General features: G+C 47.8%; 1 protein-coding gene across 2 annotated transcripts in view; it reads right to left on the reverse strand.

Moving 5' to 3' along the window:
- Positions 1–20,240, reverse strand: part of TTC27 (tetratricopeptide repeat domain 27) — a 185,044-nt gene that overhangs the window by 5,774 nt on the left and 159,030 nt on the right. Inside the window, exon 18 of one of the 2 annotated variants that reach the window (XM_067562651.1) lies at positions 16,429–16,540. In XM_067562651.1, the coding sequence (XP_067418752.1) occupies positions 16,429–16,540 (112 nt within the window). Of the gene's footprint in view, positions 1–16,428; positions 16,541–16,885; positions 17,348–20,240 lie in introns of those variants that run through there. The other variant, XM_067562652.1, reaches the window with a different exon arrangement.

Below are 20,240 nucleotides of genomic sequence, written 5' to 3' on the forward strand. Positions count from 1 at the left end.
ATTCATAGGAGGCCCTTCTAAAACCTTGTAGTCAAGGGATACATAAAGACAAAGTGCCCTTCCACAGGGGACTGGAAAACACTAATATTTGCTATGTGCACCTTCTGGAGTTGAGAGCAAGTCCCTCACTTCTTCAGGGACAGGAGAAAGTCCAAAAGAAGAGGAATGCCAATGGCTTCAGGAGCAAGATCCCTCTGCTGGGCCCAGGAGATGAAACATTTCCACTTGGCTCGATAGGACAGCCTTGTGGACTCTTTCCTGCTACTCAATAGGTTGTCCTGTACTGCCAACAAACATTCCCATTCTAGTGATGCCCATTCAAAAACCAAGCGCTCAGGTCAAGTGTCTGGATTGGGATGCTGACATGTTGCATGAGCATTTCTAGAAAAGCCAGTGGTGGAAGCAGGGGACATTCAGACGTGAGGAGAAGAAGGGGAAACAAGAATAGGGAAGGCCAGAACAAGATGATCAGGATGACTGTAGCTCTCTCCCTTCTGATCTTGTGTAGAATATGCAACAGGAATAGTAATGGAGGAAAAGCACAATTGATCTGGTCTGACCAGTGGATGATGAGGGCATCGCTTTGGGAAAGAGTGCCGAGCCCTCTCCTGGGGTAGTGCTGGATGCATTTGCTGTTGGTGCGGCAGGCGAAGAGGTCCCTAGTTGGGAGTCAACCAGTGGTTAAAAATGGCAGCAATTAGAGTTGTGTAGCTCCCACTCCTGGTGAGCCACGAATTTCCTGCTGAGGGAATCCACAATCACGTTCTAAGTCCCCGGAATATAGGTTGCTGACAACAGGATCTTGTATGCTATGCACCAGTCCCAGAGGTGAACTACTTCCTCACAAAGCTCTGGTGACCTCGTGCCCCCTTGTTTGTTTATGTAGTAGATGGTAGTGGTATTGTCTGACATGATGAGAGCGAATGGATGGGAGAAATGCACAACATGCTTTCCTTACCACCTGAAGTTCTAGGATGTTGATGTGCATCCTGGATTCCCGAGCAGTTTAAGTTCTGTGTATCATGTGCTCACCCATGTAGGCACCCTATCCATCAAGTTATGCATCTGTGATGATCGTCGTGCTTGGAGAAGACAGAAAGAAGGGTATCTCAGTGCAAACTTTAACTGGGTCCGTCCACAATCGAAGGGAGGAGAGAGAACTTTGGGGGAAACTGAGTAGGAGGTTCATGGCATGGTGTGTGGGAGAAAAGGCTCTCTGGAGCAACAGCTGTAGGTAGTGGAAGCAGAGATGAGCAAAGGCGGATATGTATGTGCATGCCACCATGTGGCCAAGAAGGAAAAGGCAAGTTCTGGCTGCAACAGTAGGACTGGAGGCCACCATTGTAACAGTTCTTGCAGGGCCTGGAATCTGTCCTCTGGTAAGTAGGCATGCACAGAGATTGCATCGATGTGCACCTCAGTGAACTCTAGGGACTAAATGGGGTCCAATGTTTATTTTTCAAAGTTTATGCTTACCCCCAGGTAAAGGAATAGGAGCAGCAGTGAGTTCAAGGCTTGAGTCTCATCTGGATCACACTGCTTCCAGTGAGTTGTTAAGGGAATATAAGGATTTCTTGATGCTGGAGGTGGGTCGCCACTACAGAGAAAACTTTGGTGAAGACCCATGGAGCATGGTGAGTCCAAATAGTATAACCCTGTACTGGAAGTGTGTTGGGCGTACCGTAAATCTCAAGACCCATTTGTGGGTAGGATGGGTATCTATGTGGTAGTAAGTGTCTTGCATATCGAGATCTGTAAACCACATGCCTCATTCTAATGAGGGTATAATGGTTGTAAGGATGACCATATGAAATTTTGGTTTTAGTATGAAGGGGTTGAGAGATGGAGATCTAAGATTGGTCTCTTTATCTTCCCTTCTTCTTAGGTACCAGGAAATAGGTGGAATAGAACCCTGCACCTTGAAAGGCCATAGGAACAGGCTTGATTGTTCCCCTTCGCAGTAGGGAATCTACCTCTAGGGCAAGTATACTGTCGTGAGAGTGGTCCTGGAAGAGGGATCGGGACGGGGGATGTGGATGAAGTAGCATTGTGAACTCTATCGTATAACTATGTCGAATGACATCCAGGACCCACTTGTCTGTTATTGCACTCCAAACTGGTAAAAAGGGTGTTCCCAAACAGGGTGGGTCATATGTATGGTAGGATGCAAGATGGATGACGGTTCTCTAAATGCACTAAAAAATACTGCTTATGTGAAGATGAGTGTGTAGTGTTGAAGATTACATGGGCAGACCAGGGGGACTGAACCACTGGGTCTTCTGATGCTTAGGAAGAGGCTCATAGGGTCACTGATGAAAGAATTGAAAAGTTCTGAACCACTGTGTGGGAGGCAGGTGGTAAAAGTTGCACTTGGGTGCTGGTGTATAAATACCCGGCAATCACAGGGAGGCTCTGGAGTCCTTGAGGGAGTGCAGGGAGTCATTGGACTTTTGGTTGAAGAGGTGAGATTCATTGATAGGGAGGTTTCTCAATGGTATTCTGCACCTCTCTGGGGAAACCAGATAAATGCAACCAGGATTTCCTCCTCATGACTATCCTTGTGGCCACAATGTGCGAAGATGTGTCCGCCGAATCCATCACAGCCTGGAGTGTCGTCCTGGCAACTAGTCTGCCTCCTTTTAAGATAGTGTGGAAGCGGGCACAATCCTTCTGGGGAAGCTTGTCCGTTAACTGACCATAATTTAGAGAGTCATATTTAGCTAATAATGCCAGGAAGTTGGAGATCTGAAACAGAAGGCTGGCCAAAGAAAAGACCTTGTCACCTACGAGGTCCAGTCTCTTACTCTCCTTGCCAACTGGAGTAGAATGTGGATGTTGGGGCTGGGCCCATTCCGTTGCTGCTTGTATAAAACAAGGTTACTTACCAGTAACTGTTGTTCTTCGAGATGTGTTGCTCATATCCATTCCATTATAGGTGAGTGCGCGCCCCGTGCACGAGCCTCCGGAAGCTTTTCTGCCCCTAGCATCCCCCTGCGGGTCGGCTCCTGCGCCCCCTGGAGTGCCGCGCTCATGTCGCGGTATATAGGGACCCTGCCGACCCCGTGGCCTCCAGTCCCTTCTTTCTGCCGACTCCGACAGCGGGGACGGAGGGCGGGTTTGGAATGGATATGAGCAACACATCTCGAAGAACAACAGTTACTGGTAAGTAACCTTGTTTTCTCTCTTCGAGTGTTTGCTCATATGCATTCCATTATAGGTGATTATGTAGCCATACCATGGAGGCGGGTAGGAGTCACTGTCGAGTAGCCCTTCTTAGGACGGCTCTGCCTACAGCCGCGTCGTCTCTTGCCTGTTGGACGATGGCGTAATGGGAAGAGAAGGTATGGACAGATGACCAGGTTGCTGCCCTGCAAATATCCGTCAGGGGCACCCGCTCCAGGAAGGCCGCTGACGAGGCCTGGGCTCTGGTCGAGTGTGCCGTCACTGTACTGGGAAGCGGCACCTTTGCCTGATCGTAACAGGTGCGGATACAGGCGGTAATCCATGCAGAGATGCGTTGAGAAGAGACAGGTAAGCCCCTCATTCTTTCAGCAACCGCGACGAACAGTTGGGTTGTCTTCCTGAATGGCCTTGTACGGTCGATGTAAAAGGCCAGAGCCCTCCTGACATCCAGGGAGTGCCATCTCTGCTCCGCCTCCGATCCGTGCGGTTTGGGAAAGAACACGGGGAGGAAGATGTCTTGGTTACAGTGAAACTGAGACACCACCTTGGGTAAAAAGGCTGGGTGGGGTCTCAGCCGCACTTTGTCCTTATAGAAGACAGTGTAAGGGGGCTCCGAGGTCAAGGCTTTTAACTCGGAGACCCGTCTGGCCGAAGTAATGGCTACTAGGAAGGCCACCTTCCAGGACAGGACCAGCAAAGGGCATGTAGCCATGGGTTCAAATGGGTGTCCTGTTAACATGGAGAGAACCAAGTTCAGGTCCCAGAGAGGTACCGGGTCACGAACCTGCGGGTATAATCTCTCTATCCCTTTCAGGAACCTACAGGACATAGGATGAGAGAAGATAGACCTCCCTTCCATCGGCCGGTGGAAGGCCGAGATGGCCGCCAGGTGTACCCTCAGGGAGGCCAGAGCGAGGCCCTGCATCTTTAAGTGTAGGAGGTACTCTAGGATTGCCTGTATGGGCGATGAGCTAGGTAAGATCCCCCGGGACTCAGCCCAAAAGGTAAAGCGCTTCCACTTAGCCTTATACAGCACCTGAGTGGAAGGTTTCCTGCTCCCTAGGAGAACCTGCTGTACTTGTGCTGAGCAGGCTCTCTCCCCCTCAGTTAACCACAGAGCCTCCATGCCGTCAAGTGGAGGGAGTCCAGGTCCGGGTGTAGAAGACGGCCCCGGTCCTGGGAGAGGAGGTCGTATCGCATCGGGAGCGGTATCGGCTTGGCAATGGACATGTCCAGTAGCATAGTGAACCAGTGTTGCCTGGGCCAGGCTGGTGCAATGAGAATAACATTCGCCTTGTCCCTCTTGATTTTCAGGAGCACTCTGGGGAGTAATGGGACGGGGGGAAACGCATACATCAGGGGCCCCGTCCAGTCTATTAGAAAGGCGTCCGAGAGGGAGCCCTGCTCTCGACCCCGGAGTGAGCAGAACCTCTGGCACTTCTTGTTCCACGCAGAGGCGAACAGGTCCAGTTGGGGAGTGCCCCACTTGTGGAAGAGAAAAGACACCACCTCCTTGTGGAGTGACCAGTCGTGGCGGGGTAAGAACGACCTGCTGAGGCGGTCCGCCTCGTCGTTCCTGACCCCGGGGAGGTGAGAGGCAGAGAGGTGAAAATCGTGCCTCACCGCAAGGTCCCATAGCTGTATGGCTTCCTGGCACAGAGTGGAGGAGCGTGCCCCCCTTGCCTGTTTATATAAAACATGGCTGCTGTATTGTCCGTGAGGACATGCACTACTCTGCCCGTTAGGAACCTGAGGAAGACCCTGCAGGCGAGACGAACTGCACGTAGCTCCCTGACATTGATGTGAAGGTGCAGCTCGTGTGGCGACCATAGACCTTGTGTGCTGAGGTCGCGGCTCATGTGGGCTCCCCAGCCCACATCGGAAGCGTCCGTTATCAGCGTCACCGATGGGGTTAAGTCTGCAAAGGGAACCCCCGAAGAACCTCGCTCGGGTCTGTCCACCAGTTGAGGGATGTTAGGACTTGGGCTGGGATGGTGACCACCCTGGAAAGCGAATGTCTGGATGGGGTGTACACCGAGGTTAGCCAACCTTGAAGGGGCCTGAGTTTGAGGCGAGCTAGTCTCACCACATATGTGCATGCCGCCATGTGACCCAACAGCTGAAGGCAGCGCCTGGCTGTCGTCGTGGGAAATCTGAATAACTCCTGAATGATGGCGGTCATGGTCTGGAATCTGGCCAGGGGGAGGAAAGCCCTGGCTTGGACTGCATCTAGGGTGGCTCCAATGAAGTCTATCCGCTGTACTGGGGTAAGTGTGGACTTCTGCTCGTTGATGAGCAGGCCCAGCCTGGTGCAGGTGCAGGTCAGGGCTAGACTGTTCTGTACGTGAAGCCTGGATCTTCCCCGTATTAACCAATCGTCGAGATAGGGGAAGATCTGGACGCCTCTGCGGCGGAGGTGGGCGGCTACCACCGCCATACACTTTGTGAAAACCCTGGGTGCTGAGGAGAGGCCAAACGGTAGGGCCGAAAATTGGTAGTGGACACCCGCTACCATAAAACGAAGAAAACGTCGGTGCCCAGGGAGGATGGAAATGTGGAAGTAGGCGTCTTGTAAATCGAGGGCAGCATACCAATCCCCTGGATCCAGAGCGGGAATGATGGAGGCTAGGGAGAGCATACGGAACTTGAGGCGTCTGATAAATCTGTTCAGATGACGCAGGTCTAGAATAGGCCTGAGGCCTCCCTTTGCCTTGGGGATAAGGAAATAACGGGAATAGAACCCCCTGCCCCTCCGAAGGAGGCACTTCCTCTACCGCCCTGAGGCGGAGAAGAGAGTGAACCTCTTGGACAAGCAGTAGCTCGTGAGATGGGTCCCTGAAGAGGGACGGGGTAGGGGGAGAGTCCGGTGGGAATGCTGAGTTGGAGAGCATAGCCTCGTCTCACTACGCTGAGCACCCAGCGGTCTGAGGTTATTCCCTGCCACTCTCGGAGGAAGGGATGCAGTCTGTTCATAAAGGGGAGGGTGGAAACCGGTGGGATGGCGAATGTTAAGGAGCTGCCCTCGAGCGTCCCGTCAAAAGGACCGCTTGTTGTTCTTTTGCTGGCCCTGCTGGGAGCCCCCTGCAGGGCCTTGGCGGTCTCGGCGGTTTGACTGCCTAAAACGGTCTCGGCCTCGCCTAGATGGAGTGGGTCGAGGAGGCAGTCGAGAGGCAGGTTGCTGTTGCTGCTGCCGTTGGGGTCGCTGTCTGCCCTGGCGCCTTGTGGCCTGTGGCACATAGAGGCCTAAGGACTTAAGGGTGGCTCGAGAATCCTTGAGGGCGTGTAATTTACTGTCTGTTCTGTCCGAGAACAGGCCCACGCCCTCAAAAGGCAGATCCTGGATGGCCTGTTGCACCTCCAACGACAGGCCAGAAGACTGCAGCCACGCCGACCGGCGCATCACGATGCCTGATGCCATGGCCCTTCCCGCCGCGTCGGTGGCATCGCTCGAGGACTGAAGGGCCGCTCCCGCGACTGTCGCTCCCTCCTGCAGGATGGTGTTAAAGTCCTCCGCCATGTCAGATGGTAAAGCGCGGAGGAACCGTTGGAGGGAAGCCCACAGGTTTAGATTATACCTGCCCAGGAGCGCTTGGTGGTTCGCAATGCGTAGTTGTAATGCCGCAGTCGAATAAATTTTCCTCCCGAATAAGTCCAGTTTCTTGTTCTCTTTATTCTTTGGCGTACTGGACTGGGCCCCCTGTCTGTCCCGCTGATTGACCGCATCTACAACCAACGACCCGGGGGGGGGGTGGTTGTAGAGGTATTCGAACCCCTGGGAGGGAACGTAGTACTTGCGCTCCGCAGTCTTAGAGGTGGCAGACACTGAAGCTGGAGTCTCCCACAGGGGCTTGACCACCTTCAACACCCTGTCATGGACAGGGAGCGCGACGCGGGAGGGGCCTGCTGAGCTGGAGGTCCCGAAAAGAGGATCCTCCTCCTCCGAAAGTTCTTTGAGGTCTAGCTGCAGGTTGTCAGCTAACCTTCTAAGCAGTTCCTGATGGGTCTTGTAATCAGGAAGGGGTGTTCTCTGGTCCCTAGAGGTGGTGTCCGGAGGAGAGGAGGAGGAGGACTGGTGAAGGGGACCCGTAGAAGGACCCTCCATAGGGTCCGGACCCCTCGTCCGAGGAGTCCGGTCTGTCCTGACTAGGAGGTGGGGGCGGGGGCTGGACGGCCACTGAGGGAACCGACGCCGTGCCCTGGGTCGGTTGTTGAGGCCATGGCCCCCAATAGGGCCATTGCCAGGGCCCCTGCATCCACGCCGGCACCGGTCCCGGTGCCGCGGACGTTGCCGGCCCGCAAGGTGCCGGGCTGCGCGATTTCGGGCGCTTCCCCTTGTCCTTGCCACGATCCGGCAGTGATCTGCTCCTGGAGGAGCGGGAGTGGCTGCGGCGGTATCTGCGATGCCGGCGAGGAGGGGAACGGCTGGAGCTAGACGAGTGTCCCCGGGACCTCCTGGCTCTGCGGCGGTCAGGCGCTGGCGACCTAGAGCGGTCTTTCCCCTCGGCTGTGTCTTCTCCGGTGTCCCGGAGAGTCCCTGAGTGCCAAGGCATGCGGTGCCGGGGACCGCCTCGGGCTAATTCTGGGGGCCCTTGCCGACGGTGAGCGGTGGTAGGGCTCCGGAGCAGGGGGACCCCGACGGCTGCCAGCGGATCGGGAGCGGTGGCTGTCCCGGGAACGCGCGCGGGCCCGGACCGGAGATCTTGATCGGTGCCGAGAGCCGGAGCGGTGCCGTATAGCTCGGTGCCGAGAGCCTGACCGGTGCCGAGAGCTGGTCGGTGCCGGTCATCTCTAGGTGAGGGCGTTCGGTGCCGGGAGCTGCGCACCGGGGAGCGAGAGCGGCACCCGCGCAGATGTTCCGAGCGCCTCTGCTCCGCAGGCGAGCCGGATCGGTGCCGAGAGCCAGGTGACCGGTGCCGAGAGGTGCGCACCGAAGTGCGAGGACGGTCAGTCTCTCTCGGTGCCGGCTGGCTGTCCCGACGGTGGTGGGACACCGAGGATCTGGAGGCCGATGGAGAGTGGCTGCTCTCGGAACCTCTAGACCGCTCCCGTTGCTGCGGTACCGAGGTGCTCAACGACCTAAGGTCGGAGCGAGGAGGGGGAGACTCCACTTCCCCCGTCCTCGACCGTCTGGGGGGAGACGATGGTTCCTGTCTCCGCTGCCCACCGGGGTAACCCAGCGCGGATCTACCCCGAGACGCCAACCCTGACTCCCTCGGCCGAGGGGGGGATGGAGGCGTCGGCATGGCCATGAGAGCCCGTGCCGCTACAAACGCCTCCGGGGTCGGGGGAGGCTCCCTGCGTGGCGACGCCTGTGTCGGCTCTGGTTGTACCCCCTGCTGTACCAGTAGCAGGGGGGAGTCCATAGACACAGGCTCCAGCCGCTTCTTTTTATTCGGCACCTTGTGCGCCGGTGCCGCTGCTGGTGCCGGGGGCGCGCTGTGCGCCGATGAGATGCTCGGTGCCGATGGAGACCCCGAGGGCTCGGAGACCGGACGAAGCGCCGACTCCATCAGGATCGTCCGAAGGCGGGCATCTCGCTCCTTCTGCGTCCTGGGCTTGAAGGACTTGCAGATACGGCACTTGTCCTTCCTGTGAAGTTCGCCCAGGCAGCGAAGACAGCGATCGTGCGGGTCGCTGATCGGGAAAGCCTTAGAGCATTCCGCGCAGGCTTTGAACCCCGAAGTGCCCGGCATGGCGCCGGGAGCCCGTAAGGGCTAACTAACTACTTAAACTACTAAAACAATTTTTTTTTTTTTTTTAAACTATTAAGGTTAAAACTATGAACTTTAACAACAACTAACTAACAACTATAAAACTAGAAGGGTTTAGGAGATTGCTACTTGCGGTAAAGCAAGGGGCAGCGTTCCAAAAGACCGTCACGGGCGGAAAGAAGGAACTGGAGGCCACGGGGTCGACAGGGTCCCTATATACCGCGACATGAGCGCGGCACTCCAGGGGGCGCAGGAGCCGACCCGCAGGGGGTTGCTAGGGGCAGAAAAGCTTCCGGAGGCTCGTGCACGGGGCGCACACTCACCTATAATGGAATGCATATGAGCAAACACTCGAAGAGAGAACCAGGGAATTGGGCGGGTGGTGAGAGAACAGAAACTCAGATCCCTTTGCCAATACATAGTGGCTCTTTTCCACCCCCTTTGGGGTGGATGCACGAGTGGCCAGAGTATGCCAGACATTTCAGGCCAGTTGGAGAATGGCATAGTTGATGGGTAGTGCCACTCTGGCCTATGCCGATGCCTGCGAGATATCAAGTAACTGATGTTGGCTGTCCTGCACTTCGTCCAGTCAAATGTGGAGGGCATCAGCCACTCTTTGTAACAGTTCCAGGAACTGATGGTAGTCATCGGGAGGGAGGGAGAAGTCAACGACACTGCTGCCTCCAGATGAAGGGAACCGCTCTGGTTCTGGCAGTAATGGCAGAGTTGGGCTAAGTGGTGCATACTCTAACTCCAGTTCCAAACGCATGCTCGACAAAGGTATGGGTTTCCAGGGTGGCTAAGGAAGTACCTGGAGGACACAGATATAACCTTCCGACAAATGACTGACAGACACAAGCAGTATTCTTTTCCAAAACAAGACATCTTTTTATTGTTGCAAATAATCTCTAACACAGTAACAATATTGATGTTATAAAAACACAAATCCCTCATAACAAGTTAAAGAGCACCCCAAACTTTGTTTTAAAGTTTGAAATGATCCTAAGTTGCTGTGTCCTGCTTCAGATGGCTAGTCTGCTGGAGGCTGCTGACAACAACTGATAATAGTTCTTCATGTCTTGCATATAAACACTCCCTCCACAGTCAACATATATACACACCTATATCTTTATAAATCCCACTGCGCCCCCCCATCCCCCACATACACACTAACACTATGCTATCCTATTTTATGACTATAACTATAACTTTAACAGACAAGCTTACTCTGTCTACTAACTTCGCTCTAGTGACAGGACTCCCTCTTCTGTAGCCTTCTGCTGCTGCTGTTTCTTCACTGTCAGAAGCCTCTGGCTTCTGCCTACTGACACACTGACTTTTATACTGTCCTGTCAGAACTTTCTGCACACTTCTGCTAATATCTTTCTATCAGACCTTTCTTGGACAAATTCCAAACACAGTCAGTTCCATTTTCAGCCTGCAATCACTTTTTACCTCAGAGTTACAATTTGCTGAGCTTTCCCCTACTTTGGTTTTCTCGCCAATTTGTTTGTAGTGCTATGTGACCTGCAGCTTCTAATGGTGGAGTGACCCTTGCTTATTTAAAAAGGAAGCCAGGGATACAAAATGGAGTCTGGGGAATTTCTCTGGTATCAGTTCCCTCTTTGATGGTTTGATAATATTTATGCATCTCTAACCATCATTCACCAGTGAGTTCAGTGGGTGTTTGGCTTTGTCCAACATTGGCTCAAGACTCTCTTTTTGAGATTGAGCATATGTTTCTTCTCGTTGGCACAATACCCCACTGCCTCACAATCTACTTTACAAGCTTGTTTTAATAAATTCATTACAATTTCCCACAACCTTTTTTGGACTGATTGTAATTTAACATACATTTTCTTGGTATTCCAACCAACAATACAATGGGGTGTAATATTACATTTAAAATTCCATTAGCAGTAGGTGAGACCACTCTAACAGTGGTTCCCACCAACTGTGGCAGTGGTTCCCAACCTTTTTGGCTCGAGGGCCACAGATATAATTGTTACAACCCTGAAGGGCCACCAGTCTCTGCCAGCAGCCCTCCCTGTCCCCCCACTGCAGCTAGACAGGAGTTCAGCAAGGAGGCTGCCTCCCTCCTCACTGATCTCCCGTCCCCCTGGCTGTAGCAGGGAAACTGCATGCGCCCTGTAGCCCCATGTGCTTCACCTGGGTCCCTAGGCAGTGGCTCTCTTCTGCAGCCAGGGGGACAGGAGATCAGTGCTCCCCTCCCTCTGGCTCCAGCAGGGACACTAGCACCTAGGGACCCAAGAGAAGCACTTTGCCAAGCTCCCTGCTACAGCCAGGGGTAGGGGAGCACTGATCTCCCATCCCCTTGGCTGCAACAAGGAGCCTGCACTGGTCTTTTAGTCAAGTGGCAACGTGCTTCGCTTGGGTCCTTAGGCAGCAGCTCCCTTCTGCAGCCAGTGGGAGGGGGAGTGGAAAGCCACTTTGAAAACCCCCGCGGGCCACAGGTTGGGAACCACTGAACTATGGTATCCTGCCTTTTGGATAACTTTAGCTTTCTTTGTAATTTTTTAATCACAAATTCCCGCTTTTACTCTAATATCTCCTACTTGTTTCTCCAATTGATTGTTAATTTGTACAATTGAAAAGCAATGGTGGTTACAACGTATTTTTATTGTCCCATTTCTATTTCCTGAATGCTTTGGTTAGTGCACCAGGTACCTGCCTATTCAGTACACAGAAATGTGACATCCTCTGGGTTAATTCTTATGTCATTAGGTTTCCTAACATGAAAACACACTTTCCTTTCTCCCAAATAATAAAAGTTTGTATCCACTCCTGGTATAAAAAGTAAATTACATTCCCCTTAAACATTACACTTTGGACTTTTGGTGTGCCATTCCCCACTTTGACAGATCCATCCCAATTATATGTCTACATCCATCAATTCACATTACTGTGAATTTAGTTTGTTTAATGGCCCAATGCTATTCTCTAGTGGGTTGGTGGTCCCATGGCCATTTTATACTGCTGAGGGTTTTCTTAAATCTCTTAACTCTTTGATGGTCATATGCAGTTTTTATCCTTGCCAAAACACTATCAGAAACATTATACACTACAGAGTGGATCTCCTGGATTCTTCTTATTGATAGTACAATCTCCAAACTCACATCAGCACACCAAGATCTAACAAGCACTGATGCCAAAAGAATCCATCCTGGCTCTTCATACTTCATCCCTGATTATCTGGGTTATGTTTTTATTCTTATAACAGAAATAACAAAAATCCTTTCCTCCCTTTATAGTGAGAATGTCATTATATAACCAACCTTTATTTGGGCCTCAATGAAAACAACCAAAATCTATTTCTTTTTCTTTAATATACATAATTATTTTCTTTAAGCAATCAAACAAAGTGCAACTATATACATAATTACTTAAAACTAACAACAAATACTTAATTATTAAGGCATTCCCCACAATACCCCATTTACCAAATCAACTTTTGCCTGTAATTTTTTTATTAGATCCATGCCAATCCCTCATGACCCCCCTTGTCCATCAACCCAAACTGTCCTGTAAGTCACATTGTTCCGACCCTGAAACTTAATAGAAAGCTTACCGGGACTACACTTTTGTACCCATTGATTTTTCATGTCTCCCTGCACTGCATCCGGAGTTCAAATGTAAAAATCTTTTGCTGGCTAACAGTGGTGCTTAGAAAAGAGCAGGTAACCCGTGCCCAAGGTACATTATCTGGCAGAATACCCCTCTTTCAATAACTACAGGCACCATAGGTCTCTCCCATTGGTCCACTGTTAGTTGTACAACTAATTCTGGGTGCTGAGCTGGAACAGGGGATCTTCTTAAATAAAGAGTCCATGGTTGTACGTTATATTTTGGCACCTCCTCAACTTTCTCTTCCTAGAGGTTCCTGGCCCATTTCCTTAACTTTTTCTTTTGGTCAATCATATATATTATTCAGAGAAATATAATTAGGGTTACTAGATTATCTTATTTCTAAACAGCTATACACATTAATTATTCTTTTTTGGGATTCCCCTTCCATCACTTCGGTGAGGAACATTGACTGTAAACCACTGAGCTCCTTCTGTTATGAATGCTATTACCCCTGGGTACTTTGCCACTACTGGGGCAGTCATAGGTGTCATATTGTTAAGTGATCTAAAATCAATTGTTAACCTCTAAATTTTTCCCTCTGCTTTTAAGACAGACCAAATAACTGCATTATTTGTGGTCTGCAGTTCTACTATGACTCCCTGTAATCTTTTTACTGTTATAAGGGGTCAAAACAAATCTTGTTTCTTAGCACTAATTAATGAATAAGTGGCACCTGTGTCTACCAGCATATCTTGTCTGAATGCTCCCTTATTAAATTGCACATGCACTGTGGGTCTTCCCCTGGTATCCTGATCTAAATGTGCCACGAAACCAGCAGGATCTTGTACTGACATTGGTAGCACCTGGCCCTCCCTATACTGAACCATTGGAAGGCGGGAAGCTGTGGTTACAGCTCGCTCATAGTCTGCTAGTTTTCAGAGCAGCTCTGCAGTAGGCAATCTGTCAGTTTGGTCCCTGCTCTCATATGGCAATAGCTGCTTTCAAACTAAACTCCTCAATGAGTCAGGGGCTCTCCACTGTCCCCTACTAAAATTTCTACCTGATTTACTTTTTATTTAGTTTTTCTCCATTCTGTCTGTCTCAGTGGTACCCTTTTCCCTGAGGACTGTTATTAGAACAGGTCTGATACCTTTTCAATCTTCTTTCTCAGGGGATGGCCATCCTTCCTTTTGTATTTTACATACAGCTTTCCTACTTTATCCCCAGTGCCTAAATTATTTGACACCACTGCTGTTTCCATTGCCAAGCCTAATTCCAAAACCAATGTCCCTGCAGCTTCCCACTTCCCTTTGTAGGCTATTAGCATTACCTCCATAGGGGACCTCAGAAAAGTTCTCTGGACTTATACCAGGGCAATCCCTGTTCCTTTCCTTCAAACTTATGAGTACAGCTTTCCCAATGCTCATCATAGCACTGCTTCCCTGAGCCACCTTGTTAACCGCCTGCAGCTCCCTCTGCAAGCAAGCTGTTTTCTGCTGACAATGTGCATGTCAGTCACAGTTTGCTGGTCCTGCAAATCCAGAACCACAGCTACTGCTGCCTGTGTGGCAGTATACTTTTCCCCTAAGCAACAATATTGCTTCTTTAATAACTTAATTTTCTGCCATTGTTTAACACAAGTGTGCTACAGATTTTTAATCTGCAGCACATCCCTTAAAGTATTCACTCAGAGTGGAGTTCTCAGCTTCAAGCTGCGCCTTCTCCCTAAAACAAGACTCCAGTTGCTACTGAAGCTGCTGATTCTGATCTAGGGAATCTTCCAACCTTTCTGATTCCTCTAACTTCTGTGTTCTTAAACTAATTCAATTCCTTCTATAAGACAGCCATCTGAGTAGACTCAGCACAGTGGCTCTCAGATTTTCAGCCTCTACCTTTGAATCAGCTAATCCCTTCTGTGTAACTACATCTTGAGCTTCCTGTGTTAAAGTAGTGTCTCTCAAAGTGCCAGCTTCTGTTCTCAGAATGTCAGCTTCTGCTTTTAAATTAGCCAATTCCTTGTCACCTTCTCCCTTTCCTCAACTAACTCCTGTATTTTTGTTTCTAAAACCATCACTACCATTTGTAAACCTTGTAAAGCAGTCTTTTTCTTTGGCGCTCCCAAAAAGATACTTAATTTCTCAGGCTTAACCCACTGTTTACATAACTGCTCATATGCTCTGACTGATGTAAAAGAGAGTTCCTCAGCTTGGATCTGACTGCAGTTTCAGGGCGACCTCCATAAGGTGCTTCTTGAGGTGGACAGCCTGGCCTTCCTGGGTACGACTTGGGAAGGAGAGGCATATACTGCAACTGGATGAGATGTAGGGCTTCCCCCATGCAGTAAATGCAATGTTGGTGCTCATTGCTGACCAAGAGAATGAGCAAAGGCAGGAGGTGCCGATCTTTGGCATAGTCCAGTACTCAGGCATGGGTGGGGGGGCGGGGGGGTGGAAGCAGGAAACTGACAAAATGTCCTCCAAAATCCTTAAATCCTAAAAAATAATTCTACCCTAAAAACTACTGCCAAAACAACACAAATACTAACTATATTCAAGTGTAAAAACAATCTTTCTAGAAAGTGTGTCAGAAGAGACGAGAGAACAGTAGGGGCTCCAACTCAGACCACGCGGCAGTGAGAAGGAATTGAGGGTGCAGTCAGTCTGCCTCGCCCTTTACCGCCTCGGACAAAACCATGAGGCAGAGCACGGGCGCATGCATAGACCAACAGACACTACTACTTTCAAAATCTCTGGATCCAGACTCACAGTGCATGCGTATAACCCTCAGTGGAATACAAAAGGGACTATCACTGGAAGAAGGAGTAGCTATAGTGTAGGTAGCTATTCAACATCCTCAAGTTGGGAAGACTGGTATGAAGAAATAATTTAGCTTCTGCACAATGTCCTTATCCTCCTTAACAGATGTTTGTGTTGTGATGTTCTTATTACTCCAGTTCTTTCATCTACTTTCTTGTTCCTCCAAAATTGGCCTATCCATTGCGTCAAGATGTAGTTGGTGACAAGGTTTCTTTCTTTGTTGGCTCAGTATGATTTTGCATTCTTGGTTTCTCCCAGTGATCTCAACTGCTGTTTGTTGCTGGATGAAGTTGTCTAAGCCCTACTTTACATAAGTGCAGGGAAACTATATTAGGAGTTTGCACCAGTATAACTACCTCAATGTAATTACACTGGTGCTAATTTCTTCAGGTAGACTGGACTTTTAAATGTCACCATTGTTAACATCTTTCACACTTTCAGCCGTGAAGTAAGAAGAGGAAATATATTATGAAGATTTGCACAATCTACTTACTCTGAGCAGCAGCTCATTTTGGCATTGTATGTGGGTGGGCTTGGCAGAGTACTACCACTTATTTCCTCCCTTCTACCCTTATTTAAGATCAAGGTCTCGAGCAGAGCAACTTAGCCCCAATGAAGGGAAGCCAAACCCAAGGAGCACAGAGATCATAGGTGGAATATCTGAACCCCAAAAGAGAGGGAGCCAAGACCAAAGAGTCTAGCAGAGTTCAGAGAGCACAAAGCTACATAATCTACCGAGAACCGCATCTCAATTTGTATCTCAAGTCAGCTGAGTTTATTTTGTGGGAGGCTTGGAAAAGTACCATTACAATATTTCACTCCCACTGTGCTCTCCCTTTTCACTAATGAGACAGGAGTCATTTTCTCACAGCACTTTCTCAAGAACTTCCAGGGATCTGTATTGTGCACTGCTCACACGTTTGCTGGTTCACAGGCCTTTTAACTGCTGCTTCATCTCATACTCAGGAACTCTAGCTCACTGCACCCAGACTCAACTTTTCTCATGCAATAACAAGGTTTTATCCCAAAATCTGGGGATAAGTCAGAACATGTTCTGGTCATGAGTTTCTTAGGTACTCTCTATATTCTTTATGAATAATATAAAATGTTATATTTCAGGGGGAACATACCATGGGCAAGCTCTATGGCTCCTTTCACCAACTCTTTAAAAGAAGAAATATCTTTCTCCCAATCTCTTGATTGCATTTCACATTTATGAGCCTTGGTGAGATACTGTAGTGACTGTAAAACAATTAATTAATGCAAAAATAATAATAAAATTCCAGTTTAGCTTTATACATATATTAAACATTCCTTCCCAAAAATGTAACGTATCTTTAATATGATGGATTTTCTATGAGTTAGAAGGGTTTCCTTCTTTGCAACCATTAGCACCAGCTGTAACACAGATGTTCACTCATATTGCATCTCAAGGATGACAGGCACATAAAACAACATGTGTCTAAAGACAATTTTTATTTTTTAAAAATCTGTCTAGACTGATGGCATGACCCATGTTTGCCAGGTCAAAATAATTAAAACCATATGAAAAGGGAAAACATTAATATTTAATATTTTGAACAGCAGTTTTGAACCTAAGGAATGTATAATTAAATACTATAAGGCTTTTTTCCAAAAATATTACCCACTAATATTTTTCTTAGAGTGAGCTATTGCTTTGATACTGCATAGATTTCCAAAACCAAAAAGGATAGAAAATTAATGTAAACAGTAAGCAAGGAAGATCCTATTAAAATTTTTTCATAAGAAGCAGGAAAATGATAATGAAAGATTAGCGAAAAACAAATGTGATTCCAACTTTTTAAAAAAATGTATAAAAGAAAGAGTGATTCTGTCAATTACCACCAATTTCTGTCTTTACTAAAATAAAGGAACAAATAAAGGGAAAGTAAATCTCTAGAACCATAAGCACAAAACGTTATGTGTTTATGAAGACCAATTCTTGCCAGACAAATGGGAACATAAATTGGGGAATAGGAATCCAGTGCTGTACTACAAGGATCTGGTAGTATTTAGCCTCTTCACTATCTGGAAAAGGGAATAAAAAGCACATTAATGAAATATGTAGATGACACTAGACGGAAGGAAGCTGTGAACACACACTAGGAAAGAGAAATAATACCCATGGATGTAGAGAGATTAGATACATGGGCTAAAAAACCAAAACCAAGTGAGATACATTTTGTCAATGAAGAGGCTCATACATCTGGTGAAAAATAATCTAAGAAATACACAACTCAATGAGGGAGAAATTTAAAAAAGAGAAATTAATGATTGCTTCAAAGTTTTTCCCTCTCACAGGGGCGAGAGCGTTATTAAAAACAAAAATTAAACTTGTGACATTATGTGAAAAAATTAAAAATGCTAATGTTCTATCACTTGGCTAAATGATGGGGCATGATAACTACTAACTGAAGAGGAAGGGAGAAGAAACATCTAAAGTCATACACAGATTCCATCATTGGAAGCTTTTAAAAACAAGTTGGACAAATAGCCTGTCAGAGCTGGTCTAAGTTTACGTGGTCCTGCTACAGCGCAGGGGGCTGGACTTGACTTCTCAAGGTCCTTTCCAGTCCTACATTTCTATGATTCTATTGATATTAGAAGCAGTTCAGCAGCGATTGGTCATTAAACGCCAAAGGGACCAAGCCCCACCAATAATGTGCTAGCTATATTGCCTGATGCCACTGGGGTCCTCTGGAGGAGCTGGAGGACACCAATACACCTGGCTGTCATTCAGGAATCTTGGCCCTGTAGTACCAGTGCATGTAGTAGATAGAGGAGGTATAGAACAGGGAATACAGGTTTCTGTGGGACTAGTCGCAGGGAGGCAGTGTATAGGGCTGCCTGCAAATGCTTCCTTGCTGCCACCTCATTTTCCAGACCCAGCAACGAACAGGGGTTGAGTTGGTGGGTGTAAAGTAGAAAGGGAAAAAGTTTTGAGCCTGGAGGTATGTGTATGGAGCCTGTGTATGTGGCACGTGTGTGTTTTCTGAGCCTGGACGTATCTGGAGAGAGAGGGTACTGAGCCATGCAGAATTTATTTGGAAAAGGAAAGGGGTTCTTGGCCTTATGGCCAAGTGTGAGTTGGTGTTGGATTGGAGGGAATTGTGAAGATTTGAGAAGGGAGAAGGATGCATTGGGTTAAGCACAGGAGAAAACTGAATGAATTGGTGAAGGAGATTGTGAGTAAATTGGGAAGGATGAGTGAGAGAGCATGCTAGTTTAAAAGCTAGATCAGAGGGTTGGAGGTTGGGAGTAGCAGAGAACAGGAGTGATTGAGGGATAAATATATTCTCATTTGCTATAAAAGGTGTCCCAGTTTTTCATTCTGAAAGTAGAGAAGTGGTATCTTTTTCTTCCCACTTCTCCATCAACCACATTTCCCCCCACAAAATGCACTTCCATGTGGCACCCCTTACCAGTGTCCCTTTATTTCATTTTGAAACACAGATTGACATGCAGGGGAGTATGGTGGATTATTACTTGCAGCCTCACCAACTATTTAGGGCACCAGCCACAACCAGAATAGAGAGATGAAATTAGGAAAGGAAAAACAGGCTGAATACCAGGATATCTTAACAACAGCCAGATGTATGAGGCCGTGGAGTATTCTCCCAAGGGAAGCATTGGAAGCACCACTGCTTGAGTCTTTTAAACCTCGACTAGAACATTTTCTATTGTTGTCTTCAATGGGGACAGCTGTTCATTTGCATGCAGGGGGACAGAGTAATCTAATAGGTCTTTCCCCATTTTTATCGTCTATGATGCTATGAAAACTGCAAATATTATTTTATATTCTATTCAAGTTCATTGCTTCTTTCACACTATGTGGGTTTTGAAAAATTGCAACAGATAGCTTACTTTGATTTAATGCCCAATAGGCAGAGGAAAACCTTGTTGGCAGTGAGGAGATGAAATGCTTACTGGTGGCCTTTCAAATTTTGTACAATAAAATAAAAATGTAACAAACCGATACAGTAAATTAATTCAAGCTGTTCCTGTAGAGACTTTAGTTTTTCAGTTTTCTCTTTCATGCCCCATCTACACTAAAATACAACCATGTCAGGGAACTGACAGACGTGGACCCTAACTTTCAAAAATATGGTCCCAATTTGCAGTCTGGTTATGACACATAGTTAAAGTCCTGTCTCCTCTACAAATTGAAACCACATTTATAACTGGGTTAGGAGAAGACCATGATGTAATCAGGTTCCCCTACATGATTACATTTATAGTGTAGACTAGCCCTCAGTTACTGTGTGTGTCTGGTAAGTTAGTATTTGGTGATGAATTACATGATATTGCAACTTATGTGCTTCTGAATGCAAAAAGGGCACAATCATTTTCATCGTTCAGCTGTAAAGGTAAAAAATTGAAAGGAGACTGGCAGAATCAGACAAATTAGAATCAGAAGAAAAGCAAGTGAGGGCTAAAGCATGCAAGTTCACAGAAGAGAGTTTGAAGAAAGAATAAGAAAGTGACTAGAAGTACACCACCATGGACATGTGAACCACAAGCCCAACAATTTGCATCATATACTTATCACAGAATATTGAGCAATCTTCCTGCCTGGCATTTCTGCCCTGGCCAAGGATTGCCACTAGGAAATACATAGTGAATGCTGATCTTTTATATTTTGAGGTTCAGTGAAGATCTGATAACCAAATGGTATTTTGGGAGTGGTATGTGAATTTTGGAAACTTAATACCAAATGCAAAGTATGATCCAGCATCAACAACAAAGTAAGCACTCCCAGCTGTGTAGCAGTTATTTTGGAAATGCAATCACTCAAGTCTCAATTTATGATGTAACTGACAGACTGGGAGAAAGGGGAAGAAATGAGGGTTAGAGGTAATGGAAACAGCATAATATTAGGACAGAACTGTACACAGGCATTGACACATCAACAGGTTAAGAA

This window comes from Emydura macquarii, unplaced genomic scaffold (genome assembly GCF_026122565.2).
Source record: "Emydura macquarii macquarii isolate MOO-44397 ecotype Brisbane River unplaced genomic scaffold, CSIRO-AGI_Emac_v2 contig_2457, whole genome shotgun sequence".
Taxonomy (NCBI): Eukaryota; Metazoa; Chordata; order Testudines; family Chelidae; genus Emydura; species Emydura macquarii.